Raw genomic sequence first — 21,670 nt, 5'->3', positions numbered from 1 at the left:
GAAAATCTTTTCCAAAGATTCTGCCATACGGTTGCATGACCGAGAAATAGAGCTCAGACTATGCAGATGAAGAACGTGGGTCTTTAAAGAGTGTTATGCAAATAGGAGCAGACATGATTCTCAGTGCCTAGGGGCCCCAGAGTGTGGAAGTAAACCCACGTTGTACTGTTAGATGGGAGAGTGTTTAATATTTGATACTGTTGCAGTAAGAGCAACAGAAATGTTACCAGCGCTTTTTCCCTAAAATGATTTGGAGTCCACAACTGACACTGAATATTCTGGCTGAAAGTTCATGGATCCAACAGCAATGGGACAGGGAATGAGTCTTTCGGTTTCTTTGTGGAGATTACCCTGTTGCACTCCTCCCACAAGAAGTTCTTGCATCATAAAAGTTTTCCCTCCCTTTCTTGTCATAATGGTAAACATTTTGCCAATTAAGAAATAAAGGGCAGTTTGGACAAAAGCACAAATGGATGTGATGTGCAAATGGATGCAAATATTGCACAATATATAAACCAAGTGTTGTATGAGGATGAAAAGCTTTGGATTCTGCCCCTGAAAACCTGGACAGTGCGCTAGAGGCCGTGGCTGGGTGGTTGTGAAGTTAAATCCTGCGAAGATGGAGGTTCTGTACCTGAGCCAGGGGCAGTGGATTTGGGGATTACTCTCCCTACCCTGAACGGAGCACCACTGGTGCCAACCCAGAAGGTGAGGAGCCTGGGGGTGATTTTGGATGCCTCACTTTCCATGGAGGCCCAGGTCACTGCAGCTGCCAGGTCTGCCTTTTACCATCTGTGGCAGATCAGGCACTGGCTCTCCCCGCCCCGCCCCCCCGGGCCTTGGCTACAGTAATCCATGCAATGGTCACTTGCAGGCTTGATTACTGTAACTTGCTCTATGTGGGCTTACCCTTGAGGCTGATCCGGAAACTCCAGCTAATGCAAAATGCAGTGGCGTGTCTGCTGACAGTGCTCTGCCGGTGCTCTGACAATTGCACTGGCTACCAATTGAGTACCAGATGTGCTTCAAGGTGTTGGTGTTGACCTTTAAAGCCTTATTGCCGCCTGGGACCGACACATCTACAGGGCCGCCTAGGGTTGCCAAGTGGAACTTACCTTGGCGGCGGGGGACTCCTGGGTGGATCCTGGAGTGCGCGCGCGCAAAGCGCGTGCTGCACATACGTCACCAGGAAGTGACGTTATGACGCTGGGCACACTGGGGGCGGGGCCCTTGTATGGCTGTGGCCCTGCCCCCAGCGTGCCCAGCGTGCCCGCGTCACTTCCGGGTGACACACACATCGGGGAGGAGTTCCCCCCGGGGCCCGATCCGGCGTCACCGGGGAACAGTCCTCTGGGGCGGGGTTTTCCCCGCCCCCCGGGGGAACTTGGGATCCCTAGGACCGCCTCTCCCCATATGTGCCCCAGGGAGCCTTGCGCTTTGCGGAGAGCCATATTCTGGTTGTCCCCAGCCCAAAAGATGCCCATCTAGCCTCAGCCAGACCAGGGCCTCTTCAGTGGAACATGCTCCTGATTGAGATCAGGGCCCTGTGAGACTGGTTGCAGTTTCACAGAGCCTGTAAAACAGATGTCTTTGGCTGAGGCAGTGGGCATCCACCAGCTGGCCTCCCTATTGCTGCTACATGAGACCATCATGGCTCGGCATCAGGCCACTTATTTTTCCAGGCTGTAGTGATTGGAATTAATTACATTGTACTACCCACTTTAAATATTTTAATTACTTAAATTTTAAACTGGTTTTATTGTATTATTTATTGTATCAATTTAGATTGTTTGCATTTATTGTTGTGAGCCTCCCTGAGCCTGTTCACAGGAAGGGCAGGATATAAATTGAAACAATAAAGAAATGAGTATTTGACTTGATTTCCTGTGGCATAGGGAGACTGCTTATAATTCTACTCTTTGGTATTCACCTAGTCTTTGTAGGTGATGGTTGCAAACATATTGTCTAGCTTGGTTTTTAACTTTTTCAAATGCTGTTAATTGTCATTTTATGTCAGTGCTTCTGCTTGAATGGTAGCATAAGAAATCTCAGATAGGAACCAGTTAAACAGGTCTGTTTATTTTAGCACTGTCTCCTAGCATTAGGGAGTGATAATTGAAAGAACTTTGTCCTGTATAATATATTCTGACCCCATGATAGGCCTCTGCTCCCAGGTTACCAGGTATTCGTCACCTCTTGGTAGTAATTCAAATTCAATCCGACATTAATGAGGCTCAGACAACAATTTCAGTGCATTTAGTGATATTAGAAACAGTTGATTTTTAGTATTTCCGGCTGATACTTATCTTAAATATTAGTTATTGCATTGCAGTAGCTGCAGGTAGTTAAAAGCTAGATTTCTATTGGTACAATATATAATACCTCATAAAAATGGCCACTACTCCAGGGATATAATCAACATAGGGCATATGGTGGGGGGGCAAGCCCACAAACAGGCCAATATTTGATAACCAGACACACAGATGCTAGAGCTGCTACCCTCCAGCTGTAGCCTGGAGATCTCATGGAGTTATGTCTAATATCTGCTGTAAAAAGATCAGTTCAACTGAAGAAAATGGCAGCTTTGGATGGTGGACGATATGGCATCAGTTTAGGGTTGTCAGGTCCTACCTTCTATCCAGCAGGGAGCTCCTGGGTCCTTTCTGGGATCTTCTGCCACACACGCTTTGCACACAGAGCGTGATGATGTCACCTGGAAATGAAGTCATCACATTGGGGGTGTCACTGTAGTTTTGGGGCAAACTTTTATGTTTTTTTTTTTCTTTCAAAACCATAAAGTTTGCCCAAAAACTACAGCATCACCCCCCAGACATCCCTAAAGTGATGTCATTGTGTCTGAGGTGTAGGGTGGCCAAGTCGGGTTTTGTGCCGCAACACCTTGAAAACCATAGAGTTTTCCCTCAGATGACCGTGGCCCCGCCCCCAGCGTGCCCGGCGTGCTCGCGTCACTTCTGGGTGACGCGCATGTCGGGGTGGGGCTCCCCCCGGGGCCTGATCCACCGGCAGCGGGGAACGGGCCTCTGGAGTGGGGGTTTCCCCCCCCCCCCCCCCCGGGGGACTTGGCAAGCCTACTGAGGTGTCACCCGGCGATATCCCTGTTTAGGGGTGGGATTTCCCCTGCTGGCCACTGGCTGGTGGTGGATTGGAGCCCCAAAAAGTGGGGGGACCCCCACTGGGAGCTGGGGGCTGGCAACCCTGCATCAGGTCCCTGCTGAATTTCCTCAGCTCCCCAAATTCCACCCTCACCAGGCTCTGCCCCAAATCTCCAGAAATTCCCCAGCCTGGACTTGGCAGCCGTACTGGATGCTAAAACTGAAATAGTATGTCATCAGCAGACCCTTCTGCTTTTCTACCAGGAGTTTCATTTACAGAGATCATTGGAGTTTGCATACTTAGCCTAATTTCATTTGTGCCACCAACACTGAGCAGTGTGGCTTAATAAGACTAATATGGCAGAGTTCAACTTTTCTGAAATGCATCCAGAAATATATCATTCAGTTGCCTGTCTTGATAATTGTTTGCTCACACCAGAGTCTCAAACAAACGCACACAATACAGAGAAGGAATATTTAACCGCTTGGAACTTTCTGGTTAGCTATGGTGCATTAAATCTACAGAAGGCAAAACTTTGGAGTCCTGTTACCATCTCACAAGACACACCTAGTAACATACTGTTGTTCAACACAACTGTGTGTTGTGAATATACTTCAGGTCCAGATCATATAGAAATGCTGTTCTAATTTGAAAACATGGTATGTATGATTTCATAAGTAACATAATTTGTAAGTGACTTTATAAAGTTGCATAATGCACATTAAATAATTGTTATAATAAAATATTGAAATCAAACATTTAAGATAAAGGTGCTGTATTTTAAAGCTTTAATTGTGTTTCCTGTAACAACGTTTCAAGCTTTATTGAGCAATAACAAAAAATTCCCTGAAACAGGGATTCATATACCAGCATAATACTACCTTACTAAGTATATCTGTTTTAAATAGAAGCAGGGAAAAGAGAGATGATAGTCATTAGTGTTGAATGACAATTAGAAACAGGAAGTTGTTTTAACCTGAAATAAAATGAAAATATATCCAACTCTGAAATAATACCAAAACAAAAAATGCATTTATCATGCTATTGTGAGTAGGGGAAATGCAGTGCTTGAACCTGATATTGCACTCAAGGTAAGATTGCCAGGTCCCCCCCTGGCCACTAGCAGGGAATGGGGAGGTGGGGTTGCCAGATCCAGGTTGGGAAACCTCCTGGAGATTTGGGGGTGGAGCCTGGGGAGGCTAGAGACCTCAGTGGGGTACAATGCCATAGAGTCCACTTCCAAAGCATGCATTTTTTTTCAGGGGAGCTGATCCCTGTAGCCTGAAGATGATCTGTAATTCCAGGGGATCCCCAGGTCCCACCTGGAGGCTGGCATCCCTAACTCAAGGACATGTTGCTATATTTTGTTTTTCACAGTCTTAAAAGACGTTAATAGTGTTGAACTACAGTTTGTTTCTTAAAAAGCTGTTAAAGTAACTCTCTCTTCAAGTTGAGAATAACCCAAAAGAGATTCCTCTATCCTCTCTATACTTCAAAAGATCTTTTACCTCCCAATACCCTTGAGGACAATCTGTTATAGAAACATTTTATTCTGTGTATTAAAGAGGTTGGTTTCTCTCTCTCCCCCCCCCCCTGTAAACTGGATTTGTGTGTGGTTGATGTGGATTGCAATCTATGCTTTAAATCAACTTGTGCATATAATGCTGCACAGTATGTGGTGTTAATATTAATGTGTCAGTCTTCATTTAGATAATTGATGCAGAGAACTGCTGTGTCTCTAGTAGATGCAAAATGACTGTGTGTACACGTAATGAACACAAATGCCAAGATCTTCAAAATTAAACTTCGAAAAATATGTGATATATCTGTCAGGAGATCAATTTTCTCACTAGCTCTCTAATATTGTACGCCTGTAGGTAACAATATCCGCAACACAAATAATGATGTACATTTTTATAGTCTTTTAAGCATTTGCGAAATCAGTAGAAAGATCTATGGACAGTGCAAACATGCTTTGTGGATATCTGTTTACTTTTTTGCAGGAATTGCCACATCTGCCTGTATTCTTAATGCAGGTATTAAAAGTAAATTTTGAATTCCAATTATTCGTCAGCCCATAACCTGCTCTCTTTCTCTAGTTTGTGGTGGTGGCAGTCCCACCCAAGGAGGTACAGAGCTTTTTTACAGAAATCTGACATTTTCAGTAGCATGATACTAGCAGCTGAAGTGGCAATGTAGTGCTACATTAAGATACACCTTCCTTAAATCCCCATTCTCCATTGTAGTCATGACAAAACAGTTTGTTAGTGTAACCAACCCCTGAGATGCTTGGTTAGCTATAAGGCCGTAGAGTGAAAGGGAAAGATATAAAATCTCAGTGACAGTTCAGATAGTTTACGTTTGTTGATTGGACTGAGAATGAATATACTTGCCTGACACTGCCTGGCACACCCTGGAACTTTGGGTGCAAGGCAAGGGGTGACTGAAGTTGGGTTATATGCCAATGTCACTGGAAATAAAGTATCTTGGAGGAAGTCTTTAGGCTCAGGAAAATGGCTGGAAGAAAAGCAGGAGCCCTATCCTGCATCCTGAACCCGCACACAACTTGTAAAAAAATGCATTGTTTAATTTAGCCCTTAAGATACTGGCAATTCTGGCTAGTGCTTATTTTTTATGCTTTAATTTTGTCTGTTTTGAGTTTGACCTTTGATTCTGACCATTAGACCATTAGACCTGTATCCTTTTATTCCCATCTCTTTCCTTCTCATACATAAATGTCTTAATTTTTACTAGGAATAAGCATACCACTTATTTTTGTGTTGGACACATGCACAGATCTAGAAAGTCTTTTCAGTAAGCTTTTCAAACAGGCAGAAGAATGATAGCAAGGCCTTCCTTCTTCAGTTGTTTCTGTGGTTGCTTAATGGGAAAGCAATGGCAAACAACAGCAGCCATTGCTACCTGCCCTCTGTGTCTGCCTGGGTGAAGTGGGCTCAGAGGAGGAGGAGGAACAACCACTTCAGGCAGTGCTTAGAGCCACCCAGAACCTGAAGCAGCCCTGAATGCTACAGTGGACTGCTACGTTCCCAAACTATGGAATGTCACATGAAATTACTTTTGTTAACTTCATAAAGTATTTGATTATATCTTCAAATGCACAAATATACTATGTTGCAAGCATGCTATTAACCATTTGCTTCAGCTGTAACCTATCTATATTCTCTTCCCTCCCCCCCCCCAGCCTTTTGCATATAATATTTACTACCCATTACTACCACCTGTAGCCAGATGCTACTGGTCTGGTATTCCAGGATCTGTGTTTCCTATGAACTGCCCAAGCAGTGGGGATCTCTTTGGAAACATGCTGGCCAGTCTTGGTGGAATCCCAACCTTTAAATTCCAGTCACGTCGAGATACTGTTGATTGGCGACGCTTCAGTGCCATTGATGTGGAGCGAGTGGCTCGTGAGCTGGATCTTGCAACCCTCCAGGAGAACATCAACAGCATCACCTTTTGCAACCTAGATGCAGAGAAATGTCCCTACTGTCAGCAGCCAGTAGACCCTGTTCTCTTAAAGGTTCTAAAGATGGCTCAGCTGACCATCGAATACCTGCTGCACTCCCAGGAGTACTTGAGCATGAGTCTGACACTACAGGAAGAGCAGCAGCAGGCCACTCTAGATGACCTCAAGCGTGTCAAGCGTGACTTGGATAAGCAAGCTGAAGAGCTGAAGCATGTAAAAGAAGAAAGCAGGAGACGGAAGAAGATGATTTCCACCCAGCAGTTTCTTTTGCAAGCTGGGGCTAATAACTACCACAAGGTGAGTTCTGCTGGGACAGGTGGAATTCAGCCTATGCAAGTACAGCATCTTTCAGAGGTGGATTTATGCACAAGCTAAAGTTTAAGACCTTCAATTATGGGGGGGAGCTTTAAATACAAAAAAATTGCTAGATTACAATTTGGGGGGTAATGGTATGAGATAGCATTGCCAACTCTGGGCTGGGAAATTCTGCGAGATTTTAGGGGTGTGAACGGTGATGGTAGGGTTTGGGGAGGGGGGGCTCAAGGAGTATAATATCATAGAGTTCACCCTCCAAGCAGCTGCTTTCTCAAGAGGAGCTAATTTGTGGTCTGGAGATCACTTGTACTTCCAGGAGATCTCCAAACCCCACCTGGAAGTTGGCAACCCTAGTATGAGGCCTTTTAAACTGGACATAATTTAGAGTTAAGCATGTCTTAATCTGGCCCTGGCTGCTTTATTCAAAATCAACTCCTATGAATAAAACATGAGTAATTTGTTTCCTTTATATCTACTCCAGTTGATAGACCTGATTGTCCAAATAACCTTGTAGTCTTTGAGGGGCGGGGTCTGGAGGGAAGTAAAAGTAAACATAGAGAAAAGGCTAACTTTTCAGCTGAAGATGGCGAATTCTACAATATGACTGGGGGTTGGATTATTGTGTTTTACTGCATTTTTCAGCCATTTCCTTTATGGCACCTCTACAGCAACTTTGTAGCAGTGGGTTAGCTTTGAGCAGTAGCCAGTTGCTACTTTTCTTTTGAAAGACCAGGCAAAAAGATAGGTCAAAAGACAAGCAGGAATAAAACAAGCATTTCGTTGTTGGTTGTACCACTCTGAATTTTTTCAGATAAGTTTTTGTATTAAACAGCTTCTTGTTATGAACAGAGGTTTCTCAGATAGTGGGACTGCTATTCCACTGTGGTGGTGGTGGAAAGTACTGTCAGGTCGCAGGCAACTGATGGTGGCCCCATAGGGCTTCCAAGGCAAGCAACTTTCACAGGTGGTTTGCCCTCGCCCACCTCTGCATAGTACCCCTGGACTTCCTTGGTGGTCTCCCATCCAAGTACTAACCAGGGCCAACCCTGATTAGCTTCTGAGATCTGATGAGATCAGGCTAGCTGGGTTCCCATCTATATATATAAAAGAAAGTCCCCTCACTGTAAAATCAACAGCCGGGCCAAACCGCTGGACCTAGAGACACCAAATTTGGGAGAGTGCTCCTACCATGGCATAGGTGCTTGTTAAGAAGGGATTTTTAGAAATTCGACCCTTAAGTGGGTCAAAAGGGGGAAAATGTGCTCCCCACATTGATTCCTATGCGGCTGCCAAGCAGCTGACTCTCTGCACCCCACACTCTGATTGGTCAGCTGCAGAGCTCAGTGTTCTGAGGTAAAAAAAAGACAACAGTTACAGGGGACTGCAGACAGCTAATGACAGTTGAGGAAATCAGGAGTGGCCAAGAACCACCTGTGAGATGAGGCAAAGCTGCTGGCCCAGCCTCTCTGATAGCTTCCAACACACTCCCCCCACCTCCTACACCTAACAGGCGGTTGTCTGTCAGGTGCAGCAGTGGTTGCAGGGTGCTTAAAGCCACAAGGGAGTCTGCCCCAGCAGTAACGCCTTAGTGATCCTACCAGCCCCACCTCCACAGTGGCTTCTAATACTACTCCCCCCTCCCCATCCTACACTGCACAGGCAGCAAAGACGTTTGCACATAGTACTCCTGCAGTGCACTGAGCTGCACAGACCAAGTACCAGCAGGATCACCCTGAGGTGCTCAGAACAACACAGTCTCCATATGAGCAAAACAATCCAAGAACACAAGTAGAGAAGCCATCACTTTAGTGGAAGGCGGCAGGAGTTGACTTAACAGACAACTGCTTCTTAAATGGACAGTTCTATGTGGCCTGTTCCAGAGTGAGCTCATCAAGCAGCCTGGTGATCCTAGCACCTGAGGGCAGAACCACCAATGTGGTCTAGAAAGAGGTCCCTCAGTAGAGAGGGGGGAAAGTACATATGTCTCACTTCATTTCTTACACTAAAATCTTCTCCATTAGAATTCCTACAACAAATGTCACATTTCAGATTTCACATCATCAGTATTATAACTGGATTTACGGAACTTAAATACCATAGCAAAGCATGGGTATCTGGCTAGTCTATATATATAAAAGAAAGTTCCCTCACCATAAAATCAACACCCAGCACCAGATTCAGGGAGAGCGCTCCTACCATGGCGTAGGTGCTCACTAAGAAGGGATTTTTAGAAATTCAACCTCTAAGTGGGTCAAAAGGGGTAAAATGTGCTCCCCCATTGATTCCTATAAGGCTGCCAGGCTGCAGCCTACTTGCACCCCCCACTCTCTGATTGGTCAGCTGCAGAGCTCAGTGTTCTGAGGTAAAAAAATGAACAGTTACAGCAGACTGCAGAGAGCTAATGACAGTTGAGGAAATCAGGAATGGCCAACAACCACCTATGAGGTGCAGCAGTGCTGCTGGCCCAGCCTTCCCATGGCTTCAAACACCTCCCTCACCTTTGTCTGTCAGGTGCAGCAGCAGTTGCAGGGTGCGTAAAGCCACCAGAGAGCCCCCCCCAGCAGTAACACCTTAGTGATCCTGCCAGCCCAGCCTTCACAGTGGCTTCTAATACTCCTTCCTCCTCCCCCTCCTGCACTGGACAGGCAGCTGCCTGTCAGGTGTAGGTAGGAGAGGAGGTGGGATGCTTACAGCCACCGGGGAGGTTTGCTCAGCAGGATTACCTTAGCGCTGCTGCTGGCCCAGCTTCCCTAATACCTTTAAACACACTCCCCCAACACCAGACAGGCAGGTGTCTGTCAGGTGTAGGAGCAGGGCCAGGGTACTTCATCAGATTCATATGAACTTGCTTAGTATCTGATTGCTCAGATGGTGTTTTGAAAACGTATTTATGTCCCACTCCTAAATGTAACATAAATGAGAGACAATTTTGTAAAAAAACAAAAAGGGGGGGCATGCCCTCCCCCCCAATTAAATGCCCAGGCCAAACCCCTGCACCAAGAAACCCAAAATAAGGGGAGTGCATTCCTACCATGATGTCAAGCCTCCCACAAAGAGATTTCTGAGAAACATGACCCCTAAGGGGGTAAAAAGGGGGCAAAATGTGTTCCCTCAATTGTTTTCCATGCGCCTGGCAGGCTTCTGCCTCCTTGCCCCCCCCCACCCAATGGTCAACTGTGTAGCTCAGAGTTCTGCGGTAAAACCTGCCTCTTGCACTCACCTCCCTCTGAGTGCAGTTAAAAGAGCCTGCAGACAGTTGAGGACAGTTACAAAAATCAACGATTCAAGACTCCTGAATAGACATTTTTCAAAAAAGCCAGCATGGCAATTGAGTTAATGAATGTTCATGGGGAGATAGTAAAGGACCTTTCTAGGAGCCATTTCGATGCATTCCTCCCTCACAAACCTGAAGAAGTGTCCACCACATCACCACTCCCTCACACCAACTCCCCCTCACACCTCTCACATCTTACTGCCCCCAAGAAAGCTCCTGGCAAACATCAAGCCAGATACACCAGTGCTACCAGGAGGAGGCAACTGCACAGGCAGCAAAGACATTTGCACATAGTACTCCTGCGGAGCACTGAGCTGCACAGGCCAAGTACCAGTGAGATCACCCTGAGGTGCTCAGAACAACAATGTCTCCATATGAGCAAAACAATCCAGGAACACAAGTAGAGAGGCCATCACTTTCATAGAAGGTGGCAGGAGTTGACTTAACAAACAACTACTTCTTAAATGGGCAGTTCTATGTTGCCTGCTCTAGAGTGAAATCACCAAGTAGGGCTGCCAATTCCCCCCGGGGGGTGGATTTCCCCCCGCTTTGGAGGCCCGATTTCCACCCCCGCGGAATCGAGCCCCAGGGGAAACCCCACCCCCGCGTGCACGTCACAGGCAAGTGACGTCATGATGCCAGGCACGCTGGTGGTGGGGCCACAGCCATTTGAGGGGAAAACTCTATGTTTTCCCCTCAAATGGCTGTGGCTCACCCCCAGCATGCCCGGCGTCATGACGTCACTTGCCTGTGACGTGCACACGGTGTGCGCGCGCTGGGAGCCACCCCAGAGTTCCCCGCCGGCGAGGTAAGTCGATTTGGCAACCCTATCACCAAGCAGCCTGGTGATCCTAGCACCTGAGGGCAGAACCACCACTGTGGTCTATAGAGAGGTCCTGGGACAAAAAAAAGGGGTGGGGAACTGAACCTAGAATCCAGAACCTAAAGGTTAGTCAAATGCAAGAGGGCCAACAATAAAAGCTTAATATATGAAATATATAAAACGATACATGCATTTATTAAACAAAGATTTAAAAACTATATAAAAGGGCCCAATTACACCTCATGTACAAATAGCAGATTATAACACACAAGGGCTGATAAATTTGACCTGATGCGTTTCGGCCTGCATAAGCCTTCTTCAGAGGTTAAATATAACGAGGAACATATTGGCTAATATACAAATACAATACAATCATGCAGATACAAGATATAAAATCAATAGGGACCAGAAAAAAAGTTGTTCCAAAATGAGACCACTAGGCACAGAATAAAAGTACAAATGAGGCCTCCAACAGTGTAATCACGTGCCAAGTGGTGTTTTTGTGGTATACATTTCTGGTCCAGAAATTGCTTTCCTGTGTTTGTTTTGCCAAATGTCCTCAATAGAATTGTCCTTAAGCAAAGAGCTGGGTTTACGGAACTTAAATACTGTAGCAAAGCACAGGTTTCAGGCTAGTAACATATACATGTTTTGAGCCCTTCCTGTTCTATGAAAGCATGGAGAGAGGGAAAATGACAAGTGATTTGGGGAGTTTTTCCACCTTGGGCCTTTATTTATTTTTCTTCTCTTCCTATAACTTTGCCTAGTGCCAACTGTGTGACAAGAGCTTCATGAACTATTCCTACCTTCAAGCACACATGAAACGCAGGCACTCTGAAGCCTCTGAAGCTGGTGAGCATTGGGAGTTTGCCTGGATATTTGCTCCTTAAACTCCCCGGTGGAGGGCAATGCAAGCCAAATGTGGTGATGAGGAGTTGTTTTTGTTTTTCCTGAAATAATCCTTTAAGTTGCAGCACCTTCAGAAGATTGTTTAGGGCAAGGGTGATAATTGGATGACTATTTCATAAATCTGATTTTACAAATACACATCCTTGGTTGATATCTATTTGTAGGTTTAATCCAGCCACCACCACCCCCAGTCTCACTTAATTCTCCTCCTTACTACAGCCCCTATCCCACATGGGTTTTGACTGTGCAAGACCCATGATTCCCAGCATAGATATTTTGGTGGTCAAAGGGGTCCTCCTTGTTTTTTCACTGTGGGAAAGTAGGTGAATCCAATCCTGTGTTTCTGAAGCTTTTTCCAGTGGTTTCCACTAATTATTCTGTCAGATATTTTCTGACCTGAACTCATGGGTTGGAGAAGTACCCTTTTGTATTAAAAATGGGTCTTTGAACTAGCTCTTCACAGATAACAGAAAGTTTACCACTTATCTTTATTTATATTAGGGTGTGGTCACACACGCAGATAAAACGGGGGGAAGCGAAGCTATTTCCTCTGGAGGAATTTGTCCCGCTCAGAGGTTAAGATGCTGAGCTGCAGACTGGAAGGTCTGTAGTTCGGCAGTTTGAGACCCGAGTGCCGTAGGACGGAGTGAGCTCCCATCTCTGGCCCCAGCTCCTGCCAACCTAGCAATTTGAATGCAAGAAATTGCAAATAGGTAAATACGTACTGCTTTGGTGGGAAGACAATAGCGTTCCGTGCGCCTCAGCGTTTAGTCACGCTGGCTACATGACCACGGAGACTTCTTCGGACAGCTCTTCGGCTTGGAGATGAGCACTGCCCCCTAGAGTTGGATTCAATTGGCTTTCAAGCAAAGGAAACCTTTACCTTTACTGTGAGATCATACCTCCCTGTGGGCACAGCCCATCAGTGTGTGATCAGATGCAACTAGAGGTGAGTGGGGTGTGTGTGTGTGCCATTTGTTTCCCATGCACTTACAATAGGAATTGATTAATCGCACCTCCACACGAAGGGCTCCCTATGGAGTTTATGATGATGCGCATACTGTAGGGGTCCCAAATCCCCCTGGGGGGCAGAATTCCCCCCGGTTTCGAGCCCCGATTCCCGCTCCTGCAGAATCAGGGCCCAGGGGAAACCCCACCCCCGCGCGTGCATCACCCGGAAGTGACATCACACGCTGGGGGCGGGGCGACGCCATTTGAGGGGAAAACTCTTTGTTTTCCCTTCAAATGGCGTCGCCCCGCCCCCAGCATGTGACGTCACTTCCGGGTGACGCACGCGGGGCGTGCACGCTACGCGCGCACAAAGAGGACGCCGTCCGGGAGCCCCCCGCTCCCAGACGAATTTCATTTGGCAACCCTAGCATACTGCGAAGAGGGGGAAACAATGGCACGGAGTCAGGATGGCCTGATCAGACCATCCCGATGCCATGAGAGCACGCTGGAGCGATCAGACAGGGGAAAGTCCTTCCATGGCCCGTTGCAACCCATTTACTACTGGATTTTCCCCGGTGTCTTTTAACTCCACTTCTGCGGCAGAGCAAAACAGGTTGCCAACAGCTGCTGGACATTTCCCAGATGTTGTCTGATCGCTCCCTTTAAATCCGCCTGGCATTCGCACCTATGTCAGGTCTAATTGTGGGTATGATCACAGCCTATGTTCTCCAAAGACCTCACTCAAGCCTAGGTGGGGTGTTGGCCAAACTGCCCCAAATGAAGCCCCGAGCCTCCTTTTTACACTCTTTTCAGCCAATAGGAATCTGGTGAGGAGTCAATTAAAATATACCAAACTTGCCAAATACCAGCCCATCCTAAGCTGATAACAATAATTTTTGCTAGTATGAACTTTAGCCCAGATATATTTTATTAACTGTGATGTCAAAAAGACCTAGACATATATGTTTAGGCTTTGGAGCCTGTCACTTGAAAGGCTGTGTAATGTGAATTCAGGCAAAGGTACACCTACAGGGTAAGACTTTAGTTTTTATGCCTAGGCTGCCACCAAAGTAGAAGCTTATGGAACTTCTGAACCAAGAAATCAGAGTCAGATATAGCAAAACCTACATAGCATAGAAAAACAGAAAGGCCCAGGCTCATGTAACCCCAAATTCTGCAATATTCACAAATTGACATTCATTCAAACATACAAAGATTAGGAAGAAATTTAGCTGCAAGCATGATAAGACATTTTCTCCAGAATAGGTCAACAGCCGTGATGTTTGTATGTTCACTATGACTTGTGGTCACAATTCAGCTTAATCTCTCCCTTATAATAATTGAGTAAGACGCAGAGGCACACAAATGCGCACCTACAGTGTTTGGATGAATGCCCTGTCCGTCAGCACCTTCCCCGGAGTCCATTGGATGTCTCGCCTAACGCCCACCTCGGAGCATTCCCCCCCCCAAGACGCAGACGCACGCAAATGTGCACCTACAGTGTGTGGATTAATGCCCTGTCCGTCAGCACCTTCCCCGGCGTCCATTGGACGTCGCGCCTAACTCCCACCTCGGAGCACTCCCCCCCCCACTAGCCAAGGCAAGCGGGAAGGGGCTTGCCGTGTCCACCTTCCCTGTGCCGCCGAACCCTGCACCACGGTAACTGCGGCCACTTCTCCAGGGGGGCCGGGCCCCACTCCGCCGCCCCCGCTTCACCATCTGACCACCGGGGGCCGGGTGGGTGGGCGGTCGGAGAGGAGCTAGGGCCTCAGGGGATCCCCATTGCCGTGTGCGACGGCCGCAGGACGCGGCAGAGAGGACTCTTTTGGCCGGCCACGCTTCTTCCTGAGGCGGCCAGCCAGGCCCAAAGCCTCGCGCCCGGTCCCGCCTGCCCACCTCGGAGGGGATGACTGCGCGCTCCAGCGACACATGGTGGCAAGTCCCCCCAAGACCACTGCCTTCCTCCCTCGGGGGCCAGGCGAGCCCCCCACGACTGCTGCCACCGACCCCAACCACCGCGGCTCCCTCGCCCTTCGAGGCGGCGGCGGACATAGCCTCTTCCTGCCCACCTTGCCTCGGCTGCGAGGAGCTCCCATTTCGCCGAACACCCGCCCTCTCCACGTCTGGCCTGGACTGCGCGCCGACAGGACATGACCCACCGAGGTCAGCCTCCCCATGCCCTTCGCTTCTCGCCGGCACCGCTTTAAAAGGTTACTTGCCTGCGCAAGCCAGGCCCACTCTCCGGGACGCCTGCGACGGGGGGTGCCCCACTGACGCGCGGACCCAGACCACCCCCACACACCCGCTAGCGCCCGTTGTATTCATACCTGCAATGGGCCTTTCTCCTAGTCTGTGTATAAGTGAGAAAAGGCAATGGTATTAAACACGTAACTTGGATCCCACAGATCTGTTCTTTGGCACAAGGAATCTCCTGTAGAGCCTTCTTTGTCAAGTGAAGAGGCCTTAAAGTGGAGAAGAGTCTTAACTCACCATTAGCAGAATAGATCAGCAGGATCCAGCTTTCTGTGGTGAATTGCTTTTCACTTAGAGTGTTTTATTTTTTTTACATCATTATGTTTTTGACATAAATTAGGATTTGAATTTAAAAAGCCAAAGTTTGGAATTTCAGACTCATCATACTCATGAAAGCATTGAACTATTTGATACACAACATCAAAAAGTTAATTGCTTTCCCCAAAAACATTAAAAATGAAAAGTGTGGAGAAATACAACATTTTGTTTGTTTTCTTGCCCAGTAGATGAACATGTATCTAACTGTGTGGCTTTTCCTGCCAAAATGTGTCCCATCTTTGGTAAAAAAACCTTATTTTATTCTAAGAATGAAGAGGAGCTGATACCTAACTGATAGTAAAAGTGTATGCAGCTGAAGGCTCTCACTAATGGCCCTTTTTTCTGAATCAACTTTGTAGAGATGGAGAAGAAAAAACAGGTGGAGCAAATGGAAAATGAGATTGAAACACTGAAGATCAAGCTGAAGGAGACCCATGCCCAACTGGAGGCTGAGAGCCAGCGCAGGACTCAGGTATGAAACCATGAGAATGTGTAGTTTTAGTCCCTTCCTATTTCTGGAATTGTTCTTTGTTGGTGCCATACTAAGAGCCAAACAAAACGTTACGATTTTTAAAGAGCTGGGTCCAGGGAATCTCATGTTCCTTACCAGTTTGGTGTAGTGGTTAAGTGCGTGGACTCTAATCTGGGAGAACCGGGTTTGATTCCCCACTCCTCCACTTGTACCTGGCTGGATGACCTTGGGCAAGCCATAGTTCTGATAAGAGCTGTTCTTGAAAAAGAGCAGTTTCTGTCAGAGCTCTCTCAGCCCCACCTACCTCACAGGGTGTCTGTTGTGGGGAGGGGAAGGGAAAGGAGTTTGTAAACCACTCTGAGACGCCTTTGGGTAGTGAAGGGCGGGATATAAATTCAATCCTTCTCTTCTTCTTGCAGCCACACAGCAACTGTGGGGAGCGGGTTTTTAAAAATTGGGGGTGGCCAAGGGCTCCTGACCCTTCCCAAACCATTTTCCTATGTGAAACCTGTCCTGGTGAGGGAGTGATTTCCCTGATTTTGATGTTCCACATATACAGATACTCCACATGGAGCAGCAAAATGGGGGGGGGGGACTCCCCCCAGCATGGTTTTTGTGTAACCATACAGCTTGGGAAGAGGCAAAGTCCTTTCTCCCCCTACAGTACTTTTATAAACGCCATTCCCTGCAACTGCTGTGTGACTGCAGGGAATAGGATTTAGGTCCAAAGAATGCAGACCCACCTCTTTAAAAACTGTAACATTTAATTTGGCCCTGAGTATCCAAATGGATCCAACTTAGGAACCCCATCTCCAGAGAGATTCATCTGTCTCTCTGTCTAACTTCTTCCAGTGGGTGAAAGCTTCTTTCTTTCATTTGGCATTGTAATGTATTCAGTCCCGACCGCGTGGCACCCGGGGGCTCCACGCGGTCTTGCTAAACCTCGGAGCTTCACTCCAGCGAACAATGGACTAAGTGGATCCCAGCCCGCACCAATCTGAGCCCATGGAACTCTCGGCCACTGTAAATAGCCTATTATGGTGTGGCGGTGTGTTTTGGGGGTGTGGTTTTCACAGAATATAAGCCGGCCTGCGAGCCAGCTAAAGTTGTCTTGTTCTGCACTAATAAAAGTATGAGAGCTGTAATCACTCATCAGTCTCAGTACTTTTCAGGCATACCATCAGTAATGATTATTGGCCTTTCCCCTGGTCGTGATGTTGTTTACATGTTATTGGATCATTTTATAATTTTAAATGTTCTCTTTAATTGTTCAAATGTTTCAGTGTTCTTATCTTGTCTGCCTTGGAGACCATGATTAATTTGAGTGCCTGTTGAGCTGAGGCTTCTGGAAGCAGCTCCAACCATTCTATAATTTCAGTTCTTTCTTCCTAGCCCATTCCCTGTTGTTATTTTCTTGGCAGGAAGCAGAGAATATTCACCAAAGAGAAGAAGAGGGAAGGAAGAAATTTGAAAGCTGGAAAGAAGAGGAGAAGAGAAAGTTTCAAAAGGAAATGGAGGATCTCCGGCAGATGTTCTTCACTGAATTAAAGGACATTTCCAACAAGAATTCTAACTTGGAACAGGTAAGGACAATGCATGGCTTTCTCTTTTCAGCATATGCTCCCCTTTCATTAAATTGGTATGTTGTGTTTAATAATCAGGTTGCTACTAAAGTTCAAAACTAATTAACAAGGTTTTTCCTTTGAAGAAAACTGAGTTATAATTTGGGGGATCTATGCATGGAAATATGGAGAATATATAAAGGAAGGGTCCGATTCTTATAAAGGTCAAGAATTCTCAGCCACTGATTGTAATGATAAGAACACATAAATTATGTTCATCAAAGCATGCACAATTTAGCACTAAACCAGAACTGCAAAGTAAAAGTCTAAGAGCTACCTCTGTAATAGAACATTTAACCAGTTCCTCTGTTGGGGTTGCTATGTGGAGGAAAGCAATGGCAAACCACCACTGCTTGTCTCTTACCTGGAGTGCCCTATGAATGGGGTTGCCATGAGTTGGTTGTAATGCAGTGGCACACTCTTTTTATGCTGCTAATCTGCCTTGTGTGCCATTTGAACTAATAGGGATTATCATTGGCATGGAGTGGGGTTCTTGGGAACAATGAAATACCTGAGCAGTTTTCCTCCTGGAAGAGCTATAAGGTTCAGTCACATAGTTAGAATCATTCCCCGGGTGGGGGCGGGGGATCCCCCACCTTTGCGGACTCCTGCCTGCCACTGGCCAGCTGGTTGGTGGGAGGAAATTCCCCTCATCCACCCCCAAACAGCGATGCCACATGCAATGTGCTGACATCACCTGGAAATGACGTCAATGCATTAGTGTTGTCGGGGGGCAATGTTCAGCTTTTGGGGCAAAATTCTTATGGTTTGAGGCCAGTTTTACCAGCGCACCATCCCCACCCACCCCTGGAACACCTGCCAAATTCCCCCACCAGCAAAATGAAGGGATCTGGCAACCCTATTAATTCCGTAGCCTAACCCAAAAAGCAGCATTTTTTAATAGAATAACTATAGCACAGCTTTTGTAAAGTATGTTTTCTTTTACAATTTTAATATTGTTTCAGCTTGACCTATTCTGTTAGTGTTTCTGAAAGTATTTTCTATTAGTAAATTTTGTTCTTTTGTTGTTCTTTTATGTGAGTAAATGGTTTTTTAGTTTTTTTAAGGTAATCCTGTTATGATTTCCATGTTTTTAAGTTATTCCTTTTGTTAGGAATAGCTGTGTTTATGTAATGTGTACAGTTCTGACGGTTTGTTAGCTTGGGACAATTGTCAAGTGTTTAGCTATTAACAATTGCAAGACTTTTTGCTTGAGTGGACTGTCCCTCTCAAAATGTAAGGTACACACAATTTTTTTTCACCTGCGCATGAACTGAAGATTATTTGTGGGTTTGTTGACCGCTCTCCTCTCAGGCTTCTGAACCACGGTGGAGACACAGGTTGCTGACTTTGGAGCAGTCATCACAGTTACCATTTATTTAGGCAGGTACTGGTTATTTTGAAAGAGATAAGGCGTCTCAGCGGTGGCTGTTCTTGTTGGCAACCTTGCTGTTTGTAAATGGGAGACACAGGGTGCTTTTATTGTATAGGTGTCTATCTGCTTTTTAAAATTGTCTATCAGCTTTTTAAAGCTGAGGCAGATTTGTGGCTGTCAGTACTGTTTGTCCTGTCAGACACAGTTGGTTTTATTTGGGAATGGTTATTGTGACAGTAATAGTGCACAGCATTCATCTGTAGAAAACATATATGCCTTAGGCTTTTCTGTGTTGTTTCTTTTACAAACCTTTCAAACACCCTGTCTTCTTCTCCAACTGGGTAGAAAGATGCAACATAGATTTCACAGAGTTTCAGTGGTTGCCAAGACAACTGTTGATTAAGTGCAAATTTGCAAATAAAGCAGTAATCTTTGAAGTATAGCTCAGAAAAGTTGTTAAACTCCCTTGGAAGCACCTTGCCAGAAGCAGAGCTGACCCAGCTGAGCTTTGAGAAGGAGCAGGAGATAGAGCTGCTAGAGGGGTGAGTTTTTTTTTTTACTTACTTTCAGCTGAGGTGATTTAGCTGAGAGGGTACTGTGTGGGGGACTGTGTTTGGGAGTGTGTGAGTGAGTTCTGAGTTGTTGCGGAGTCCTGGCTGCCTGAGATAGGGTGTGAAAGGGTAATTGTTTGACTGTGAGTGACTGGGTGAATTTGCATAGCTGCTGGCCACACCCTCTGCTGAGGGGAAGCTTCTATTTAAGGCAGCACTTTGCCAGAGGCATGACCCGAAGGGTGAGGCTCTTGGCCTGTGGCACTTCACCTAGGGATTCTTAGACTAGGGGCTCTGTAAGAAACCCAGGAAGAGCCAGAAAGCCAGGGCCCTAGTCTCCTTGGGTTCCCAGTAAGGTAAGTAGACTTCTACAAGGAGAACCACATAAAGGGTTTTAAAGGGGCATTATATATAATTATTGTTTAAAAAAGCAGTTATGAAGCCAGAATGCCAGCAGGGGGTTGGGGGCTATCCAGTGTACTGCACAGAGTGTCACATGTATGAGGACAGAAGTCTTGGGTGTGTGCTCAGTGCAAGGAGCTCCTGGTTCTCAGGGAATGAGTTTGTTCCCTTGAGGCCAAGGTGGCTGACCTGGAGAAGCAGAGACAGTCAGTTAGGCATATGGAGAAGACTCTTGGGGACTTGCTAGTTATGTCCCACTCTGGTTATGGCAGCCCCGCTGCTGCCAGGGAGTATGAGGGTTGAGAGGGAACAGGGGATCATGCTGAGGATAAGGAGAATGTGCCCTCAGAAGGGACCTCTTCTTCAGCTGTTGAACTGGTATCCTTTTGCACCAGGGAACCATCCCTGGGCAGGGAGGGAGGGGGCTCTTGGTAGTTGGTGATTTGATCCTTAGGCAGGTAGACAGCTGGGTGGTGAAACCGCATACTGACCGTATGGTGACTTGCCTGCCTGGTGTGAAGGTAGTGGACATTACGCATGTTCTAGATAGGCTGGTAGATAGTGCCGGGGAGGAGCTAGTGGTCATGGTCCATGTTGGCACCAACAATGTGGGGAAATGCAGTCGCGAGGTCCTGGAGGAAAAATTTAGCCTGCTAGGCAGGAAACTCAAGGCCAGGACCTCCAAGGTAGCCTTCTTGGAAGTGCTACCTGTTCCACGTGCAGGGCCAGAGAGATAGGCACAGATCAGGAGTCTCAATGCGTGGATGAGATGATGGTGTGGGGGGAAGGGTTCACCTTTGTTAGGCACTGGGATACTTTTTGGAACAAGAGGGAGCTGTACAGAAGAGACGGTCTCTACTTGTCACGAGACTGCCTGACAAAGTCTCAAGAGAGCAAGAGGAAGGTTGCAGGCTTAACATGTATGGGAGATTATAGTTGTTTCTATACAAATGCTAGAAGTGTCCGAGGTAAAATTGGGGAGTTGGAGTGCTTGGTGTTAGGGGGGAAAATAGACATTGGGGGTATTTCAGAAACTTGGTGGGATAAGGAAAATCAGTGGGATACGGTTATTTCCGGTTATATATTATATCGGAAGGATAGGGGGGAAGGGTTGGAGGTGGGGTAGCTCTGTATGTCAGATTGAGAGGCTAAGAGAATTGAATTCGCTTCTGGAAGTTCTATGGGTTGAAATAGGGGGGCCAAAAGGAAACTTAACACTGGGAGTTTGTTATCGCCCACCAGATCAAAAGATAGAGGAGGATTATAAAATGATGAATGCCTTAAAGATAGCAACTAGACAAAAACACTGTGTAATAATAGGTGATTTTAACTACCCACACATTGATTGGGTCAATATGTGTTCTAGCCGGGAAAAAGAGATTGAGTTTCTAGACACTCTAAATGACTGTGCTATGGAGCAGATGGTCACAGAATTTATAAAATGATGAATGAATTAAAGATAGCGGCTAGACAAAAAAACTGTGTCATAATAGGTGATTTTAACTACCCACACATTGATTGGGTCAATATGTGTTCTAGTCAGGAAAAAGAGATTGAGTTTCTAGACACTCTTAATGACTGTGCTATGGAGCAGATGGTCACGGAACCACCAGGGGAGAGGCGATCCTGGATTTGGTCCTAAGTAATGCCCAAGACCTGGTGAGAGATGTAAAAGTGATTGCACCACTTGGGAACAGTGACCATAAAGTTATTGAGTTCAACATTTGTATAAATTGGGAGTTGCCCAAAAAGACTGACACAACCACTTTTAACTTTAAAAGGGGTAACTTCTCTGATATGAGGGGAC

At 46.4% G+C, this 21,670-nt stretch overlaps 1 protein-coding gene across 1 annotated transcript in view; it reads left to right on the top strand.

Moving 5' to 3' along the window:
- Nucleotides 1–21,670, top strand: part of DZIP1L (DAZ interacting zinc finger protein 1-like) — a 71,114-nt gene that overhangs the window by 16,630 nt on the left and 32,814 nt on the right. The window contains exons 4-7 of the mRNA XM_015420928.1: nucleotides 6,317–6,895; nucleotides 11,778–11,862; nucleotides 15,801–15,913; nucleotides 17,335–17,496. Coding sequence (XP_015276414.1) covers nucleotides 6,317–6,895; nucleotides 11,778–11,862; nucleotides 15,801–15,913; nucleotides 17,335–17,496 — 939 coding nt within the window. The remainder of the gene's footprint in view (nucleotides 1–6,316; nucleotides 6,896–11,777; nucleotides 11,863–15,800; nucleotides 15,914–17,334; nucleotides 17,497–21,670) is intronic.

This window comes from Gekko japonicus, unplaced genomic scaffold (assembly GCF_001447785.1).
Source record: "Gekko japonicus isolate JY-2015 unplaced genomic scaffold, Gekko_japonicus_V1.1 scaffold2802, whole genome shotgun sequence".
Lineage (NCBI taxonomy): Eukaryota > Metazoa > Chordata > Lepidosauria > Squamata > Gekkonidae > Gekko > Gekko japonicus.
Note: the sequence above shows the minus strand (reverse complement) of the source record. Positions and strands in the feature narration are given on the sequence as shown.